The 18152-nt window shown below is 41.1% G+C and overlaps 1 protein-coding gene and 2 non-coding genes across 4 annotated transcripts in view; 1 reads left to right on the top strand and 2 right to left on the bottom strand.

The window, feature by feature from the left end:
• Positions 1 to 17259, bottom strand: part of arhgef10 (Rho guanine nucleotide exchange factor (GEF) 10) — a 73732-nt gene extending 56473 nt beyond the window's left edge. Inside the window, exons 1-2 of one of the 2 annotated variants that reach the window (XM_034675190.1) lie at positions 17069 to 17259; positions 5645 to 5754 (exon numbers count right to left, since the gene is read on the bottom strand). In XM_034675190.1, the coding sequence (XP_034531081.1) occupies positions 5645 to 5681 (37 nt within the window). In that variant the 5' untranslated portion in view covers positions 5682 to 5754; positions 17069 to 17259. The remainder of the gene's footprint in view (positions 1 to 5644; positions 5755 to 17068) is intronic. The other variant, XM_034675189.1, reaches the window with a different exon arrangement.
• Positions 2240 to 2312, top strand: trnaf-gaa. Its single transcript has one exon. It is a non-coding gene; the product is annotated as a tRNA-Phe (tRNA).
• On the bottom strand, positions 5470 to 5543 carry trnai-aau. Its single transcript has one exon. It is a non-coding gene; the product is annotated as a tRNA-Ile (tRNA).
• Positions 17260 to 18152: the final 893 nt, after the last annotated feature.

Raw genomic sequence — 18152 nt, 5'->3', positions numbered from 1 at the left:
GAAGAGAGACAGGAAATGTGGGGAGCAGAGAACAGGGGAAGACATGCAGGAAATGGTCGACCGACCTGGAATCGAACCGGCAACCCCTGCGACGAGGACTGTAGCCTCTGTATGTGGGGCACTTAGACCGCTAGGCCACCAGCGCCCCGAGAATGTGTTTTTGAATTGTATTTGATCTTATAGTTTTTACCCATGTCCCATCTGTTAACATGGAGTGGGCAGGCTTTGTGACTTAAACCACATCAAGTCAGAAAGGGGAGCTCCAGATATTATGACTTTACTTTTGAAGAGCTGTCATGTCATCCATCATTTTATCCATCTTACAGTGGTCGTGTTTCTTGATGTGCACATATGTAAATACTATTTACAAACATCAAGTACAGATAATGGTTCTTTGGGTGATTCAGAAACTACCCACTTTGTACCATGCTGATGCTAACATTTTGTTTTCTTTGTTTGTTCTATGTTTATTATTTTCTCTCTCGTTTTATATGACTGTATAAGTATTATACTTGTGCTGTAAATGTCATCACCTCAATCATTGTCAGCATTATAGCATCTTTCTTTCATTCTTATTTGCTTATTTATTTCCATTACGTCCTTCAAGTGTCTTGTTTTTTATGTTTTGTCTCTGCCTAAAAATCAATAAAAAGAAAGTAAAAAAAAAGAAGTAGGTGTAGCACGGGCATAGTTGTACCTCATGCCATCATTTTTGCCATCTAAAACTTGCATATATATCATTTTGTGTCTGTCAAGCTCTTATCCATAATATTATTAAACAATTGAACTAATAAGCGCCAACAACATAAACATACATGGCTATATCACACCAGCACAAAGTGTAAGACAAGCTTTGTATCACCTTTCCCAGTTGAACAAAGTTGGATGAAAATATACAAACAAATGAATCAGTTCCCACATACAAAGTATGTGAATGAGTGTAATTACTACTTAAGGTAACACTTGGTGTGTGAAATGCCTATCTACGGGTCTTGTGCCAAAAAAAGTTGTACTCTTATCAGGTCAGACACTTACAGATAGTTATACATGAATCTAGAAGTAACAATATAGTCTATAACTACACTTTTGAGACGTTCTGCATTGCATCTGCTGCAGTGGTAAAGCAGGTGTACCCACTGACTTAAAAACAGCTTGACAAATTAGCTTCGACTCATAGAATAAAGAGCTACAGTTTGTTATGACAGGGAATATCATCAGACTACACTGTGTGGTTTTGAGGATTTACGTAAACACAAGTAATATTAGGGTAAGATTTAGCTCAACAATCTTTATTATTTCACTCAAAGACCTCTCAAGAGGATCATCACAGATACACTGTGGGTGGTAGTTGTAGTCCTTGGGCTGTTAAAAGTTAAAGGGCTGAACCGTATACACACGTATAATTAGGGGTGGGGTCTGCCACAGCAGCGTGTTTTCTCAGAGAATTTCATACATCAAGGATCTGTTCTCAGCTGCTCTACTTTATAGAAAACACACACTAGGGCAGAGCTACAAGCTATAGTTAGCGTTCCAAAGCCTCGCGTTCACATCACAGAACTCACTTGGCAGCAGACAGGAAGGGAACAACAAACGTCTTTCCACTTTCCACACTGCAATTAGGCCGACAGGAAAGAAAACTGTTTCTCCCTCCAGTGGGAAGTGCAGCCTGAGTTCTGAATTATTTCTGATCTGTTGAATACAGTGTGAGCCTGAGTCAGAGAAGAGCAGTTAGGTGCTGGAGTATGTTAAAGGATTAGGAATGCATGGGCTCAACTCTCATCAGCTGGCTAAATGTCTTGGCCCTGAGAGCTGAAGCAGTGATATAAAAAGAGGCTGAGGTAAAGAAACCTAATCTATGTTGTGGAAAATATGAGGCACCTGCCTCAACTGGGTTCATAAAAGCATAAAGTGAGTCTAAACCACTGAGCCTGAAGGAAGGAAACCCCCACTCCCACAACCCTTACACTATCTTCAGTTGTAATTGATTTGTCTGGAAAGCCTACAGTCAGGAGGTCTCTTAGCTTCTCAGTATGATATTCTATCTCTGTCACTGATTTCCGTGCCAGCATACCACACATTCTTCGTGAGCACCTTCATCAGTAATCACAGCTTGATTTCATTAACTGTCAGTCTTTTATTTTCATATCCTGACTGTGCTCCCAAATGAACCCCCATAAAGTTCCAAGTTTGCAGGGTCATTTGGAGAACTACTCGATGACACAGCCATACAACAACAACTGCCGAAATAGCTCAGTTGGGAGAGCGTTAGACTGAAGATCTAAAGGTCCCTGGTTCGATCCCGGGTTTCGGCATTTTGACCTCTCCCTTCCCCCAGCTTTCTGTGCACACTCTCCATTTCAACATCTACTAACATCCTTTGAGTTTCCAAACATTTCCAACATTGTTCTCAGTGATCTTAGTCAGCTTAAGTATTTATGTGGGCATTTAAAGTTTATCTGACCATGTTATTCTTTACACCCCATTACCGTGAAAAGAACCATGTCCACTGTTGCAACATGTAATGTTGTGCCTCCAGGCTCTGAGCCATCCACTGATAGTGACCAGGTAAATCTTAACTGGAAGAAACTCCCCAGTAGTAAACGCTACAACTTTGAAGTCCCTCACATCAATGTACACAACTCTAAATCAGCAGCACAATCCCCTCAGGCTTTGACAGGTAGCCGTTCCACCCTGTAGTCACAGCACGAGGGACAGTCTGTGACTAATGTTTCAGGTGAACTATTTGACCCTGTGTGCGTCTGCACCTATGACTAACATTGCAAGAGGAGAAAGGTGCAAAAAGTAAAACCTGGACTCAGAGATGCTATCTGTCTTTTTCCATCTGTGAAATAATGAATGGTGTGGGACTCAGAGATAAGGCACAGCTCGTTTGGCTAATAGTCAGCGGCACTCCAGGACTCTGGCATGAATATTCATCGTCTATAATTGTCTCAATATGCCCTCTGATCCTCTCTCTGTTGTGACAGTGTGAAACACTCCACTATGCCAGAATAAAACAGAGCATGATTTGATTGGATTTGGCAGGATGACAAGTCACAACTGGCCATTCAATAGTACATCTGCAACTGTGTGTAGAGGAGTCCATTGATAGATCGCTGTATTGGTATGCATGCCCACAGCCTAATTATAGAGTCTGTGCTGGATGATGACCTTACTTCAAAGAGCGAGTACACATCTGTGTTCACATACACACAGGCAGTTGTGTGAAGATCGTGTAGCTCTCTCCTAATTTTGATTTACGTCTCAATTTAAAAGAACGATCATCACTTAGCAAGACTTTGCACGTCTCTTAACTCTTCATCAGTGTGAAATGTACATGTGAGAGAGTACGCACACACTTTTATGTAACATGACACACAAACTTCTGCTGAGGTGTCCATTGTCAATTCATAATCACAATATGGATTTTGTTCTGTGGGCCCATCTCCACTCGGCTTCATTATGATCTGCTCCAATGAGTCACCGGGTTACAATCCGCTCCAGCATCGCCCTGGCAACAAAGCAAGTGACTGGCCAGCTGGAGACGAAAGATTTCTCTGGCCTGTGTCTATCCCCGGAGGCAATGTGTGTCCGCTGGTGTGTGTGTGTGTGTGTGTGTGTGTGTGTGTGTGTGTGTGTGTGTGTGTGTGTGTGTGTGTGCGCTGCTGCAGGGTATTCAGCATAATACTGAGGCACATTGTCTGGTATTCACAGCAGCACAGCACATTTTAGCCTCCTTACTCCCTCGTTCCGCTGCCCACACAGTCCACAGCAGTGGAGAAGCAGCAGAGAGGAATCTGAGTTGTTTACTTGTACTGTCCAGCTTTAGCAGCCTTCCAGGAAGTGAAGTGGCCACAAGATGACCCACAGAAGCTGGCAGGTGATACTACTCGTCTATCACACTAATCTTTTTTAAAAAGCAGTAATGACAAGAATAAAGCTGTCAACAAAACGTTTGGTGGAGTTTAGCTCAAAAACAAACATCTCATCAGCTCCCTGTCCAGGTTTTATAGATCCAACTGTGAAATATATAAAGACAAAAATGTACGACCAAAATAAAATACATACTCTGAATGTGCATTAACAGTCTAGTGGAGGTGTGTAAGGGTGTGTGTCTGCAGAGAGTGTGCTCCCTGTATTTTCTCATTTTCTTCCTTTATTTTCACATTTCCTTTCTAATTTAGTCATTTTATGGGCGCTAGACTGTAGCATAGACTGGATAATGGACGTAGTATCCGTGACGTCACCCATCTGTTCTGAAGCACTGTTTTGAAGCCAATCTTCGGCGGGAGCCATATCGGATTTACTGAAGTCGTTCTAACTGCTGATGTGTAGTGTGAGGTAAAGAGGCGGGCTTTGAGCCTCCTAGCCAACAGCTAGTGTTCCCGCCTGTCAGCCAAGTCAGCTGTGCCTCTCATAATGGAAAACTTGTAATCTTAATATCTTTGAAATTGCAGTGTTATGAAAAAATGTATCCCCAGTACAGTGTGTGCCAATCTAGAAATGAACCATCCAAACTAAACTTGTTTTTGTACCAGGCTGTAAACATGTTTATTTCTGCTGTAAAGATCGTCTTTTTTGAATTGGTGTGTATGTGGTTTCCGGTACTTCCGGAGCCAGCCTCAAGCAGACACTCCAGAGACTGCAGTTTTTAACACTTCCGCATTGGCTTCAATTCTTGCGGCCCGAGGTTGCCACTTGGCGCTAGGGCATCTTTATTACATGTTCAAAGGACCTAACAAACATCAGTGTTTGTCAACCTATGAGTGAAGAGAGTTAGCGGTGTAGTGGCTGTGATTGAAGGTGTGGCAAAGACAAATATAGCAGGCAGAAAGAAGAAGCATGCAGTTACAAACAAACCAAATCTGGCTCTTCTTGCACGTTTGTGTGAAGGTGTAGATGTGATTATAAGTTCTTTAAAGCGTAACTGCAGTGAAACAATCAGAAAGTAACCTAAGTTTACTTTACTGTCACTCTCTCTCTCTTAATATTATGCCTATGTCGATCAACCACCACTGCTCAGTCTCTCACTTCCATTTGCTCGCAGCAGCTCCTGGTTTAAATTATGAATGTGGATGTGTTTTTTGTCATAGGCTTCTGTGCTTTTAGATACTACTGAACAAAAAACAACAGTTATGTATCCTTTTATCGATTCAAAAGCATTATATATTCAGTACAACTTTTCATAGCATTGAAACAGTCCTTGTGTCAAACTCTGCATCTTGTAATTTCTTATTGACAAATAGCACAAATCCTAAAACTTTTAATATGTCAATCACATGACACTTAAAAACAGCTGAGTGTCTTCACTTCTGTTATTTTCGCTTAAAACTGATATAAGTCATTGATATTACTGAGTATTTGTTTTCAATTGGACATTTATTCTTGCTTTGCATTGTTATTTAGTAGTTGTGACCTCTGCATAATGTACAACTTCTTTTGTCTTTCTATCTCAATTCAAAATTCCAGTGGCCCGTACGGGGATCGAACCCGCGACCTTGGCGTTATTAGCACCACGCTCTAACCAACTGAGCTAACCGGCCCTTGAACAACAGATATATTGTATCAGGTTTCACAGTTGTTCTGTCAAGTTAAGGTCAAAGGGGCATGGCATGTGTGAGTGAAAAAGCTTTGTTGACTTTACTTTCAGGAGGTGGGGGAGGAAAGTCTTCCACGTCCATGCTTGTTGCTGGTCTCCTGCCCAAGCTCTTCAGACGGCAGCATGAAGGGGATCATCTACGACGACACACATTCCTGAAAAGGAAAGATGTACATCAGTCAAGTGAAAAATAGACAGGTCAATGCACACAGTATTTCCTAATTCATCAGAAGTATAGCTGGGAGTATGTAGACCAGTCAATGCCTGAACACCCAGACTCACTCGTTTCTCCAGTGTTGTTTCTCTCACAGCAGCACTTTGTCAGCCGAGGAGCACGGCTGTGTTGTGGTCACGGTCTGGTACCTTTTGTGTCAACAACAGAGTCTGAACCAAAGCTAATTCAGACAAATGAACGAGTGAATGAAAACAAAAGAAGCTCTTATAGAGCTCCTTGGGGCTGTTGACACAACCACGTGTTGAAGTGTACATAACATTCTCATGCTAATTGTGGGCATGTGTGATGTCATGGGAATAAACATGCTTAGCCACCATATAATTGATGGGCCATACCCTGTGGGGTAATGAGAAGAAAAGAGGAGGTGGTGGTGGGTTGTAGCTATGACAGAGCTATACAAAGAAAGTCCAGAGTCACATTTGACCTCTTGATTATTGTAAAATGAGGGTCTTATTTGATTTTAGCGTGAGCCCATCGTATAGAAGCTTTCCTGAACATGTCAAAGCTCATAAGAGGAAGTTATGGTTGGTTGTGAAGCCGGCTGAAACTAATCTTGATGCATCCATATGACCTACAAAAGCAAACAAGATCATCAGGAATAACACTGACAACTCCTATATAGTTATTTTTAATACCTGAAATCACTGCCACAGGGTAGGTGTCAGACAAAGCTACAGCATGATGCAAGAGAGCAAGATAAGATGTTTCCTCAGAAAGCACTGCTTACACATGTACAGGATAAGATCAGCAAAGATATAGGAGCTATCACTTTGTCCACACGGGTGCCAAGACAGACACAAACTAAAAGTTCCTCACACAAGGTTCCTGTTCTTTTATAAATATGAGCATACAGCATATTTATTAAGTCTTGCATAAATAACAATGAGTTACGTTTGGAACTCTCTTGATCTAGTGCATTAAAATGTAGAAGAGATAACTAAACACAGCTAGAGGCAACCACTTATTCTACCACTGTTGAAGCCCGTGAAAAGCTGATGCCATGCTCAATAATTAAAAGATTACATTATACCACAGGCTGTAAAAAATACTGTACTGTAAATCACTGAAGAATGTTTCCATATCTGAGATTTCCCCAGGCCATAAAAACTCTACAGCAAACAGGCATGATGAAAAAAAAATCACAGTAAGCATGAGCATCTTAAGGTGCAGCGGTCAGCATGAAGTTTTGACTTCCTCACAACCACACAGTTTGACTCAGGGAAATGTCATTAGCATGCTGGGGCAGGAGAGACCTATGGACCTGCATGGGCATGAGGAACACTGCATTCCTCAGCAGCAAAGCCTTTGTTTGCAGATGTACAACTCGTATCCAGAGGTGACAGTTTCTGTCAAGGCCTCCTCCTCCTCAATAAAACTGCTTTTTTCCTTGACTTCCTTAGCTTGCTAATATACGCTCGGATAGATGGCAGAGTCATGACATCATGCTGTGACACAAAGCAGACATTGTTGTGGCATGTAAGCCTCACACTATACCCATGCGATCTTTATAGTTCAAAACAAGCCACAGATTTAGTTTACAACAGTGCGTTTCTGACTAAGACTAAGCCACACCTCGGTAATACAGCAAACAAGATCGTAAGGATAACTCATTCTGTGTCTCAAAGCTTGTTTTGTCTACAAATAATGTGAAATCCTCTGCTTCTTTGTCCTCCACCCCGTTCATTGAGCACAAGGCCACAACAGTTGATGTGAACACACAGGACCAGTGTCTGTGAATACAGGGCGGCTCACAGATAACACTGCTGCTAACAGGCAGGTATACATGGAATACATAGCCTGAGGAAAGCTTGAATACACAATGAAAAGTATAAGAAGAGATGGGCAGGAGTAGTTGAATGGCAAGATTCCATCAGATCCATGTCCAGTCTGTCTCCGATCCGTCACGGCACCGGATCTGATCGGTTTCTATTCAAGTCAATGTGTTAAAGTCCACTCCATCCACTTTGTTGCGTTCTGGCTGCATATCTGATCTGGCAGGTCGGAGCCCTCCAGATCAGATATGCAAGACTTCTACTCTTGCCGGATGCCGGAGCATGACGCATCAATCTCAACCATAGACTGTATAAAATATGGACGTAGTATCTGTGACGTCACACATCTGTTCCTGAGAGCTGTTTTGAAGCAAATCAACGGCAGCAGCCATATTGGTAATGCGGAACTCAACTAGGCAGAGTGTGACGGAGTGTGAGTCTCTTAGCCAATGGCTGTGTGTTCCCGACCGGGAGTCACGTCAGTCATGTCCTTATTTGGGCAAAACTCATAATCTTAATATCTTCTTAACCGTCACGTTAGAAAAAAATTCACCCCCCGTACAGTGTGTGCCATTAGAGAGATTAGCTTCATAGGGCCAAGCCGTTTTTTGAACCAGGCTGTAAACATGTTTATTAATGCTGCAAAGATCGCCTTTTTCCCATTCATATCTATGTGGTTTCCGGTGTTTCTGCAGCCAGCCTCAAGCAGATTCTCGATGTATTGCAGTTTATATCACTTCCGCATTGGCTTCATCGTTTGAGACCGGAGTTTGCCGCTTGATCTCAACAGAGCAGATTGAGCGGGACAGGAAGTCAGGTACCCAAACAAAATGAAAACATCCAGTTCATTTTCAGAATAAAACACTCTGTGTTATCACCAGATCGTTTTTCACTTAACTACAACAACAAATTGTCATGATGAGCAGAGGCAGGCTTGGAGTCAACAGGTCAGAGGTTTTCAGAGGAAATAAAAACAATAACGATAAAGAGAGGAGGAGGAGAATCAGTTGTTCAGGAATTACAGCGGGAAAACCTTGGTCACATGACTCCAGCTGTCCGGTGGTCCTGCTCTGTGCTGCGTTTCGGTGTTGACGGATGAGAGAGCACGGAGCCGGACCGCAGCAGATCAGAGACAGACTGGACAAGGATCTGGTGGAAGTCCGAAGTAAGTGTTATACAGATGGACTGGCAATGGGGCCCTGCACAGCCTGAGATACATGCTATATGACACAACTGGTAGTTGTGTAGTTCCATGACACATGGTTGTAAATTGACTGGCACACTAGAGTTGACAACTAACAGCCCAGCCCTGACACAAGCCTTGAGGAGTGACTCATCTCTCCCTTCAGAAGTATTGTTTGATTTCTAGGACAGCGGGAAAAGGAAGGAAGGGAGGGGAGGAGAAAGGAAAACTTCCAGGTACTCATCCCAACACAGGAGCACAGGAGAGAGAAATCACACTGGGTGGTTAACAACAGTTCTCTCATAAAGTGAAGCATTTCTATTGGTTCAAAGGTTTGTGAAGTCAATGAATGTGATGCACTTTATTTATTATCCTATGAGCTGATTGAGTGTTGATGCTATGTCATGTTTTGTAACTGCTTTAAACCAGTTTGTGGATTCCCCCACCCCTCTCGCAACTTTTCACAAATTACAAACAGCCAGCCCTGTGGTGTGAAGAGACTCCAAATGTGGTGTGCATCAGAGGCACTATGCATTTACACACACATGAAGAACAAATCTACACATGCTCTCCTAACATCTATAGACTCTTTCAGTGGCCAGTCTATACTGCATATTGTCACCACTAACACATGAACACTGTGCAGAAAAGCAACTAGGTAAAGCTTTCCCTTTGACCCTGAACCAGATGGCAAGAAACTATTGACCATTGTTGATCTATTACTGCTCTTCTTATCGGTTCAGTTTTTAATTACAAGGTGCTGTATTGCCATCTATCATTTCACAATGATTGAGAACAGAGCAGAAGACAGCAGACGAGTAAAGTCAGCCGTAGAATTGATGACAGACTCAGCTGAGCATGTCATAACATGCTGTGGAAGGCTGAGCTGTGCTCTACAGACAGGAAAACAGTCATCTGGTCTGTTGGAGTAATATAGATCATTTGCTCACCTGTGTGTTCCTAATAATAACTGATGTTAGACAAGGACAAGGATCCAAAACATGTTGATGTTGTATATATTATGTACAATCCCAAAGTGAGGAGGATTATGCTAGTGAGTATGATAACCTAGCTGTTTAAAAGATGAAACTTGTTGGCCTGGGTTCGATTCCAGCCTCTGGTCCCTTTCCCACATGTCATTCCCCCACTCACACACCTCATTTCCTGCTCTATCCACCGCCCTCTCCTATCTAAATAAAGGTGAAAAAGCCCCCCAAAAATATATAGTTAACAAACCTGATGAAGTAATATTTTACTTAAACTAACGATTGGCCAAGCAAGTATAGATGTTTGTTCCCAGTGACATCACTTCTTCATTCAAAGATACATTAAGGGATGTCCCAATCCCGTTGTTAACTATCAGATCGGGGCTGATCTGGACGTTTTTTTAATTGATCGGTGATCGGCATTTGAGCCAATCATCTCATCCAATCATTTATGTCTGCTGTCACTGAACACAATATTCTACTGAAGGCTAACCCGCCAATGTAACTGAGTGTTCTGAGTTTGCTTAACTGTGTATAATTAGAAAATAATAAATGGGGCATTGATGTAGAACTCAAGTCATGATTTAAATTCTATCGTAGCACTCACATGTGCACCTCCAGACACATTACAGAAGAAAGCATCTGCTCTACGCACCCTACAGTAACTCTTCAGAAAGGCGAAAACATAAACCAAACACAGGACAGTCTGTTATCTGTCTCTTATATTATCATTAGCAACCTTGTGAGATTTGCGTTCAGAGCAGCCTCGGATTTTAGCGTGCTGTTACGCATGCACACCAGTTTTGTGGGTCTCATATAGCAAAGCTTGCAAAAAAAGATGAGTTTTACAACAATGCTAGCTGGATTAAGTTGAATGGAATAAACATAAGACATATTTTCATTATTTTTTAAATGACTTATTTTTGTTGAAGGAAAAAAATCAGTGTGCAGCTCAACTCTCTTACCTCTTGTGCAACTATTATCTCGGCAAACACAAGTATCGGATCGGGACTCAGTATCGGCAAATATTCAGTATTAAAAATTGGATCAGGATCGGGGGCCAAAAAAGCTGATCGGGACATCCCTAGACAAATTATCATCTAAACACAGAAATCAAATGTATGGTATGTTTTGTTTACAGAGAAAACATATGTTAACTTGAATCAAAATAAAAAGTTCTCCTTGTCCTCTTAACTTACATTTCAGGGGTGTGTGTGTGTGTGTGTGTGTGTGTGTGTGTGTGTGTGTGTGTGTGTGTGTGTGTGTGTGTGTGTGTGTGTGTGTGTGGTGTGTGTAGTCATGTTTTCACGATCTCCCCCTAATCCTTCAACAACCAGTAATGGAGGCCATTGATTGTGTGTAGCTGACAGCTATTTTAAACCACCTTGTTTTATGAGTGTTTTGATTTGACTGTAAGATCTCTGGAGCACACTTAATACGCCATGGCATTCCACACACGAGCTGAAAGTCATAAACAAAAGCTTGGATGAGAGGGTGGTCTGATAGAGAGAAAGAGACAGAGAGAGACAGAAAGAGACAGAGAGAGAGAGAGAGAGAGAGAGAGAGAGAGAGAGAGAGAGAGAGAGAGAGAGAGAGAGAGAGAGAGAGAGAGAGAGAGAGAGAGAGAGAGAGAGAGAGAGAGAAAGAGACAGACAGAGAGAGACAGAGAGAGAGAGAGAGAGAGACAGAGAGAGAGAGAGAGAGAGAGAGAGAGAGAGAGAGAGAGAGAGAGAGAGAGAGAGAGAGAGAGAGACTTGTAGTCTGCTTAGATTGTCTGTTTTTGCTTTGCAGCTCTTGTGCTGAATGTTTTATTGAGCAGTGTGCCTCAATCTTCTTCTTCTGCCAGGATTACAGTAATCAGGCTTCGACTGAAAAACAGCACATCCCGGCCGGGCCTACAAAGAGTTGATGGACGGGCTTAACAAAGTACTGTAATGTGTTTGTGGAGAAGTTCAGGGGAGGACAGGTCAGCACTCTGCAGAATACTAAAGAGAAAGAAAGATACCTCTTTGTAGACTCTCTCTGGAGACTCTACATCATCAGCAATTCAGAGCTGGAAAGTAATACTGTTGTTTAAAGACTTTGAATGGGTGGTGTGCAGTTTGAGAGTCTAAAGAATACCGCCTGTGCTTATTCAGATTCTCTAAGGAAAAGTTGGTCATAAGGATAAGAGCCATATTGGAATCAAAGCACTAATCTTTACATTTTGAACTACGCACGCATTTTGAGCGAACCTGTGCTAGCAACCTACAGCTCTGAACAACTGGGTAACAACATGATGAAAATCCACTTATTTTTTCCCTGATATCACTGCCTGTTTCCTAAATCTTTAGCTCTGAGGCTCATACAGGAACAACCTTGAAACTTCCACAGTATCACAGTATCTGAGCCAACCAGCCTTGACAACATGCCACATTTTCCCCACCCTCCCACCCTGACCTCAAGTGGGTGGGGAAGCTCGCAAACAGGCACGACAAGACAGCTCACTTTCACAAAAGTAAGAATCTCAACTCCTGGCAAGTTCACAATTTCAGCGATGTGTATTTATAGACACAAATACCCAGACGAAACATATAAATCTCATTCATCACTGCGTTTGCTTTTTTTTCTTCTTCTTCTTCCCTTTAGGAAAAATGTTTACACTTTTCTCATTGCCCCACACATTGTATCATGAGCTAACCTCCACATACCGAACAGTCAACACAAGCAGAAGCGCAGAGGATGAGTCTGGTATTCCCCATCAGTATGCAGTTATAATTACAGGCCTAATGGGAGCGGAATGGTTGGGATTACGCTTCAATAACCAGGCCTGCAGGGCTGCAGCATTTTCATTCAATGTCAGAGGTGTGATCAATCAGACACGTAAGGGAATGTCTGGATTTAACAACAAGCTCTGGAGCTGTGTTTGTAATGCAAATGCAGTCAATGCTAAGCTATCACAGTTACGTATAACTTCAAGATAACAGTACACCTTTATATCCTTACAGTTTTTACTTTAAGAACAGTGTCTGTTTATATCACAATCATGGTATTTATCTTTTAACCTCTAAAATACATACAAGTGCATCAAAACAGTTTCATGATAGTCTATCAGTTATTTAAGAAAGTGGAATTAAATATATTCTGGACTCATAACATGAAAATTAAGATGTTTCAAGTTTTTTTTAAATTGTAATATAGATCTTGACCTAAAGCCCAAAGTCCATAGGATGCAGTGCGTTGCGTTGCGGCTGCGCCGTGCACTGCACAGCTGATACGGTCCAATTCTAGTCAATGCTCAGGGGTCCACGGTGCGCTGTGTGGCGCGCTGTGTGGCACGCTGTGTGGCGCCTCTCAGGAGTGTGCCCCCGCGCCGCTCCGCCAGAGATACACTTCAAGTCTATTTTTCGACGGAGCCCACGCACAGCATGCGTCAATATGCACAGAAAAGAACGACCTGGACAGGAAGTCAGGCACAAGGATAGTATGCAACATCGCCATGTATCCGTGTTCCAGGTTGACCACAACAGGAGAGGCAGCCGTAACGTGGTGCACACGCATCCTGTGGACTTTCGGGGTAAGGAAAATTAGCCTTATGGCTAACTCTGGCATATTTACATGGATGCTACACTGAAATGTTTATTAATATGCACTGGCCCTTTAATTAAATAAATAAATATGGCCTACAGCTCAAACAATGTAAGAAAAAAAACATTTTTTTTAAATATTTCATTTTAACTGAGTAAATCACTATTCTAACTCTATACACTTCTGGACAAGACTGCTGACCTGTCAGTTGTCCAGAAGACGATCATCGTCACCCTTCACAAGAAGGGTAAGCTACAGAAGGTCACTGCTGTAGCAGACTGCAGAGTACTGTATCAAAGCATAGCAATGGAAAGGTCACTGTAAGGGGAAAGTGTGGTGGGAAAATGTGCACAAGCAGCAGGGATGACCTAAGCCTTGTAGGATTGTCAAGAAAAGTCAGTTGAAGAACTTGGGAGTGGATGAGGATGTCATCAGTGCATCAAGAGCCATCACACACAGACGTCTTTAGGAAAGAGCTGATGCAGTAAATGTTGAGCAGTAGTTGATCATAGTGGAAGTATTGCAAAAAAGAACGTTGAAGGAGAAAGAATGAACAGCTGACATGTTAATATCATAGACTGTATAAATAATGGACGTAGTTGTTTGTTTGGATACTTAGTTACATTTTTGATGAGGTGCAAATCAGGCTACTGATCAGACCTAACTCCAGCATAATCCGCTCAGATTTAGTCAACATAGTTTCCTGTATTCAAACAGTGAATATACAGTGAGCAGTGAATATAGCGGGACTGGGATATTCTAATAATTTGAGATACTGTATCTCTGCTTTCCATGAGCTATAAGCCACAATCATCAGAATAAAACAATTCATTTGACATCCAATGATAAGGAATATATGAAAGTTTACCTTTTTGAATTAAACATGGGGGAAAAAAATCGTCTATGTCTTTGAGCTACACCTCTAATATGACAAGGCTTCCCACAGGACAAAATGAAAGACTGGGAAAGTGAAATATTTGAAACATGGTGTCCTTTTGAAAACAGAGGCAGCCACAGTCTTGGCTGTCACTCTTTAACTGGTCTCCACCCACCCAGTGAGCCACACTAAAGCTTCGAAAGCTAAACCAGAGCCAGAAGAACACTATCTTGTGTGTGGAGAGCAGTGGATGAGCTAGTGCTTCATAGAGCTTTTGTTTACTGGATAGAGTTGAGCTCTAAACTTCATTACAATATGAATGAAGGAACTAAGTGCTACTGCAATATCATCACAGCCAAACACCAGTACTCTTGGTTGTAACAGTACAAGTCAATGCTTGGATTTTCAAAGGGTGGAGACTTTTTCTGAAGCCAAGATTGCCACTGATTCTTGAGTTTACACTTCCTTTCTAAGAGCCGCTATACAGAGTCCACTTCTGTAGCTTAACTGAAAACACTCTATACCCCTCCCTCTTCCTCTCCTGTATCTCTTTCACTCTACTGTCAAATGTGGTATACAATTTATGGTGAGGTGTTCACTAAAACAAATATCCTATAGTCACTTAATCTAGTCGACAAATGTTTGGTATGTTGTCTGGTATGGGAGCAATTTCCCACATCCACCTACAGAAGAGCAGCTTTCCTTTCCTTTCCCAGCTGTTGCTAAACTATGTTGCTAATCCATCTGAGAGGTTCCTTATTGGGGTGGCGAATGGTGATGGGTGGACAGCAAATCCATGACTGCCTTTTTAGAAATGACTGGTATGTCCCTTTGCTAAACCACTGTGTACTCTGACAACCTGAGATAAGTCATGGCAAGCAGAAGGCACTTCCTTTTTCATTTGAAGACTAATTCATGTAACTAACTCCTGGCACTTCTATGAGCCTCTAATGGTGGAGTAGAAATACTGCCTTGTCACAGGTAGTTAAGCAGTTATCATTTAGCAGCATTTCTGTACAGAGCAACATCTTTGTTTGCAGACTATAAAGAATCAAAGAGGAGGATGTTTGGCTATATTCAACAGTTTTATGACAAAATATAATAATGCCATCCAAAGCATCTACATCACAGTCACTGGAAGTAACTTGAGCAATGACTTGCTTAACTTTACTCCCTAAAATAAACAGAAATAATGCTTTGACAGTGTCTGGAAACATCCACTGTTGCAGCTGTGGTTTGATGAGTATAAAATGCTGTAATACTGTGGCTTCATGTCTAGCTTGTTAGATTAGATATACTCTATTGATCCCCCAATGGGGGAAATTCTTTTGTTCCAGCAGCTTACAACACGGGACAGGGAATACCATAATTGTACTTACATAGTTAAAAATATAATATTAATATTAATGATACAAATTAAAATAATAATAATAATAATAATAATAATAATAATAATAGTACAAAATAAAACAAAATACAATTAAATAGAATTAAAATAAATTTAAAAAAGCATAAAATAAGATACTTCTTTTAAAAGAATAAAATAAAATCAATGAAAAAGAATAAAATAAAATAAAAATGAATGAAACAAAATAAATAAAAATAAATAAAAAAGAATAAAATAAAACAAAATAAAATAAAGCAAATATTACAGATATATACACACTGTTACTTCTATCTTATGCATAGATAGTAAGGTAAGTTATTGCACAGGTAACATTGCACCAGGTTATTATTTTGTATTATTATTATTATTATTATTATTATTATTATTATTATTATTATTATTTTATTTGTGTGCTTACATATGGACGTCTGAGCAAGGAAAAAGGACCGCCTTCTACGGATGTTGTTACAGTAGAAAGTAATATGCATCTGTTTTTGCAGCACACCACCCTAGTTAATTTGCTTAACAAATCACCACAGGAGATTTTGTTTTGCGTGTACATACATTTGTGAGAGAGTTCTCATACATGCACAAGCCAAGCGATTGGAGGAGCTTGACACCAGATAGTACAAAGATAACCCCACTGAATAAATACACTTCATTTAAAATTAGTTAATCTAAATGGATAACTGAAAGCAATTTCCCTTTCAACAGCGACAAAGGAAAACAGCTTGATTTAAAAATGGTTTTACTAACTGTTTAAATTGATCTTCCAGTTGACTGGAGCTATGCAGGGCTTTTCATGGAGGAATGCTATGCATGACTACTTGAATTTGTAGTTTGGCTGACAAGTGCAGCTCAAGCAGACATCCTCTTTAACTCTACCTCAATACGTGTAGATTCTCTCTTTTAATGAATCTGTACAAAAGGTCTTATTATAACCAAAATTACAAACTTGGCATTCTTAGTGATAAGGGCTATCTTGCACCTGCAAGAGCAGCTTTGAAGAGGAATATGGGGTTCACTGGAGTTAGGGGTAACACTGAAACCTGTGGTTAGAAGAAAGTATGTTGTCCAGGTAATGTGATGAACCAAAACGCGGATCAAGGTTAGAATTAAAGCTAATTTGACGTTTACTCAAAGCGTAAGATGAATTAACTGCATCAAATGCTTTGGGGAAAAAAACACGGACTGTCTTTCCTGTAGAAGGTAGTGACAGGGTTAGAAACTTGGCCAAGTTAGCTGAAGCGCCACGTTATAGCCATCTCCCAATACACAGTGTTAGAGGACAGAAATAAGACACACACACCAATAAGAGAATACGCAAAAGAAACATTTCGCACGAGCTCTTATCGGATAATTAGTGTCCGGTCACTGCTCACCTGTGCAGGCAGTTAGCGAAACACATATGTTTAACATGTTCAAAACTTTGTCAGAAACTTAACAAATGTCCACAACTCACCATTTTATGACTTTTTTCCGGAAAAATCACCGTGTCCCTTCGCGGTAAAGCCGTGTAAGTGTCAAACGTAATGCATGTAAATGTTTAACAAACGTGAAACACTTCAAACATATCCAGTTCTCGCCCAGTGTCCCTCTTTTTAACTCCACTTTTCTCGATGCAAGCTTGTTCCATCCATGAAAATCCTATACCTCATCCTGGAAGCTGATTGGCTCCGAGTTCACTAGGGAAAGCTATGATTGGCCACCCAGAACGTCAATCACGGCTTCCGACGTCTTCTCCTGTAGGATCGGCTCAGGTCGGGTCGGGTCGGGCGCAGCGGTTCCCAAAATGCCCACGTGACGTGTGAGGTGGCTGAAACAGCTGTCCGGAGATGATGTTGGATTCAAATCTGGTTAGGTAGTGTTGAGTGCCTGATATGTGGGAAAATGAAAATAACACAAGTCAAATAATAAAAAAAAGGCTTCCATCTAAGAGTTTAGTGTGATTCCGGGACATTTTAAAGTGATGTACATAACGCAGTCTGGAATTGCATGTGTTTGAGTTTTCACGGGAAAAGATTGAAAGTCTGTGACACGGTTGACAACTAAAATAGGCAAGGCAAGGCAAGGCAGCTTTATTTGTATAGCGCATTTCATGCACGAGGGCAACTCAATGTGCTTTACATTAAAAGATTAAAAGCATTGAAGACATTCAGACAGGCATAAAAGAACACAATTAATTTAATTTAATTTAATTTAAAGTGGGTTAAAATGAGTTAAGATAGGAAGGGCAGTGGTAAACAAAAAAGTCTTAATCTTTGATTTTAAAGAGGTTTGGAGCGGCTTTCATAAAGTAGTAGCAGATCAGCAATGTATTTTGGTCCTAAACCACTCAGTGTTTTATAAACCATCAGCAGGATTTTAAAGTCCATTCTCTGACAGACAGGAAGCCAGTGTAGAGATCTAAGAACTGGAGTGATGTGGTCTACTTTTTTGGTCCTTGTTAGGACTCGAGCAGCAGCATTCTGTATGAGCTGCAGCCGTCTGATGGACTTTTTAGGAGGTCCTGTGAAGACACCGTTACAGTAGTCTAGTCTGCTAAA

This window comes from Notolabrus celidotus, chromosome 22, assembly GCF_009762535.1.
Source record: "Notolabrus celidotus isolate fNotCel1 chromosome 22, fNotCel1.pri, whole genome shotgun sequence".
Lineage (NCBI taxonomy): Eukaryota > Metazoa > Chordata > Actinopteri > Labriformes > Labridae > Notolabrus > Notolabrus celidotus.
The sequence above is the reverse complement of the archived record's forward strand: the minus strand, read 5'-3'. Positions and strand labels throughout refer to the sequence as shown.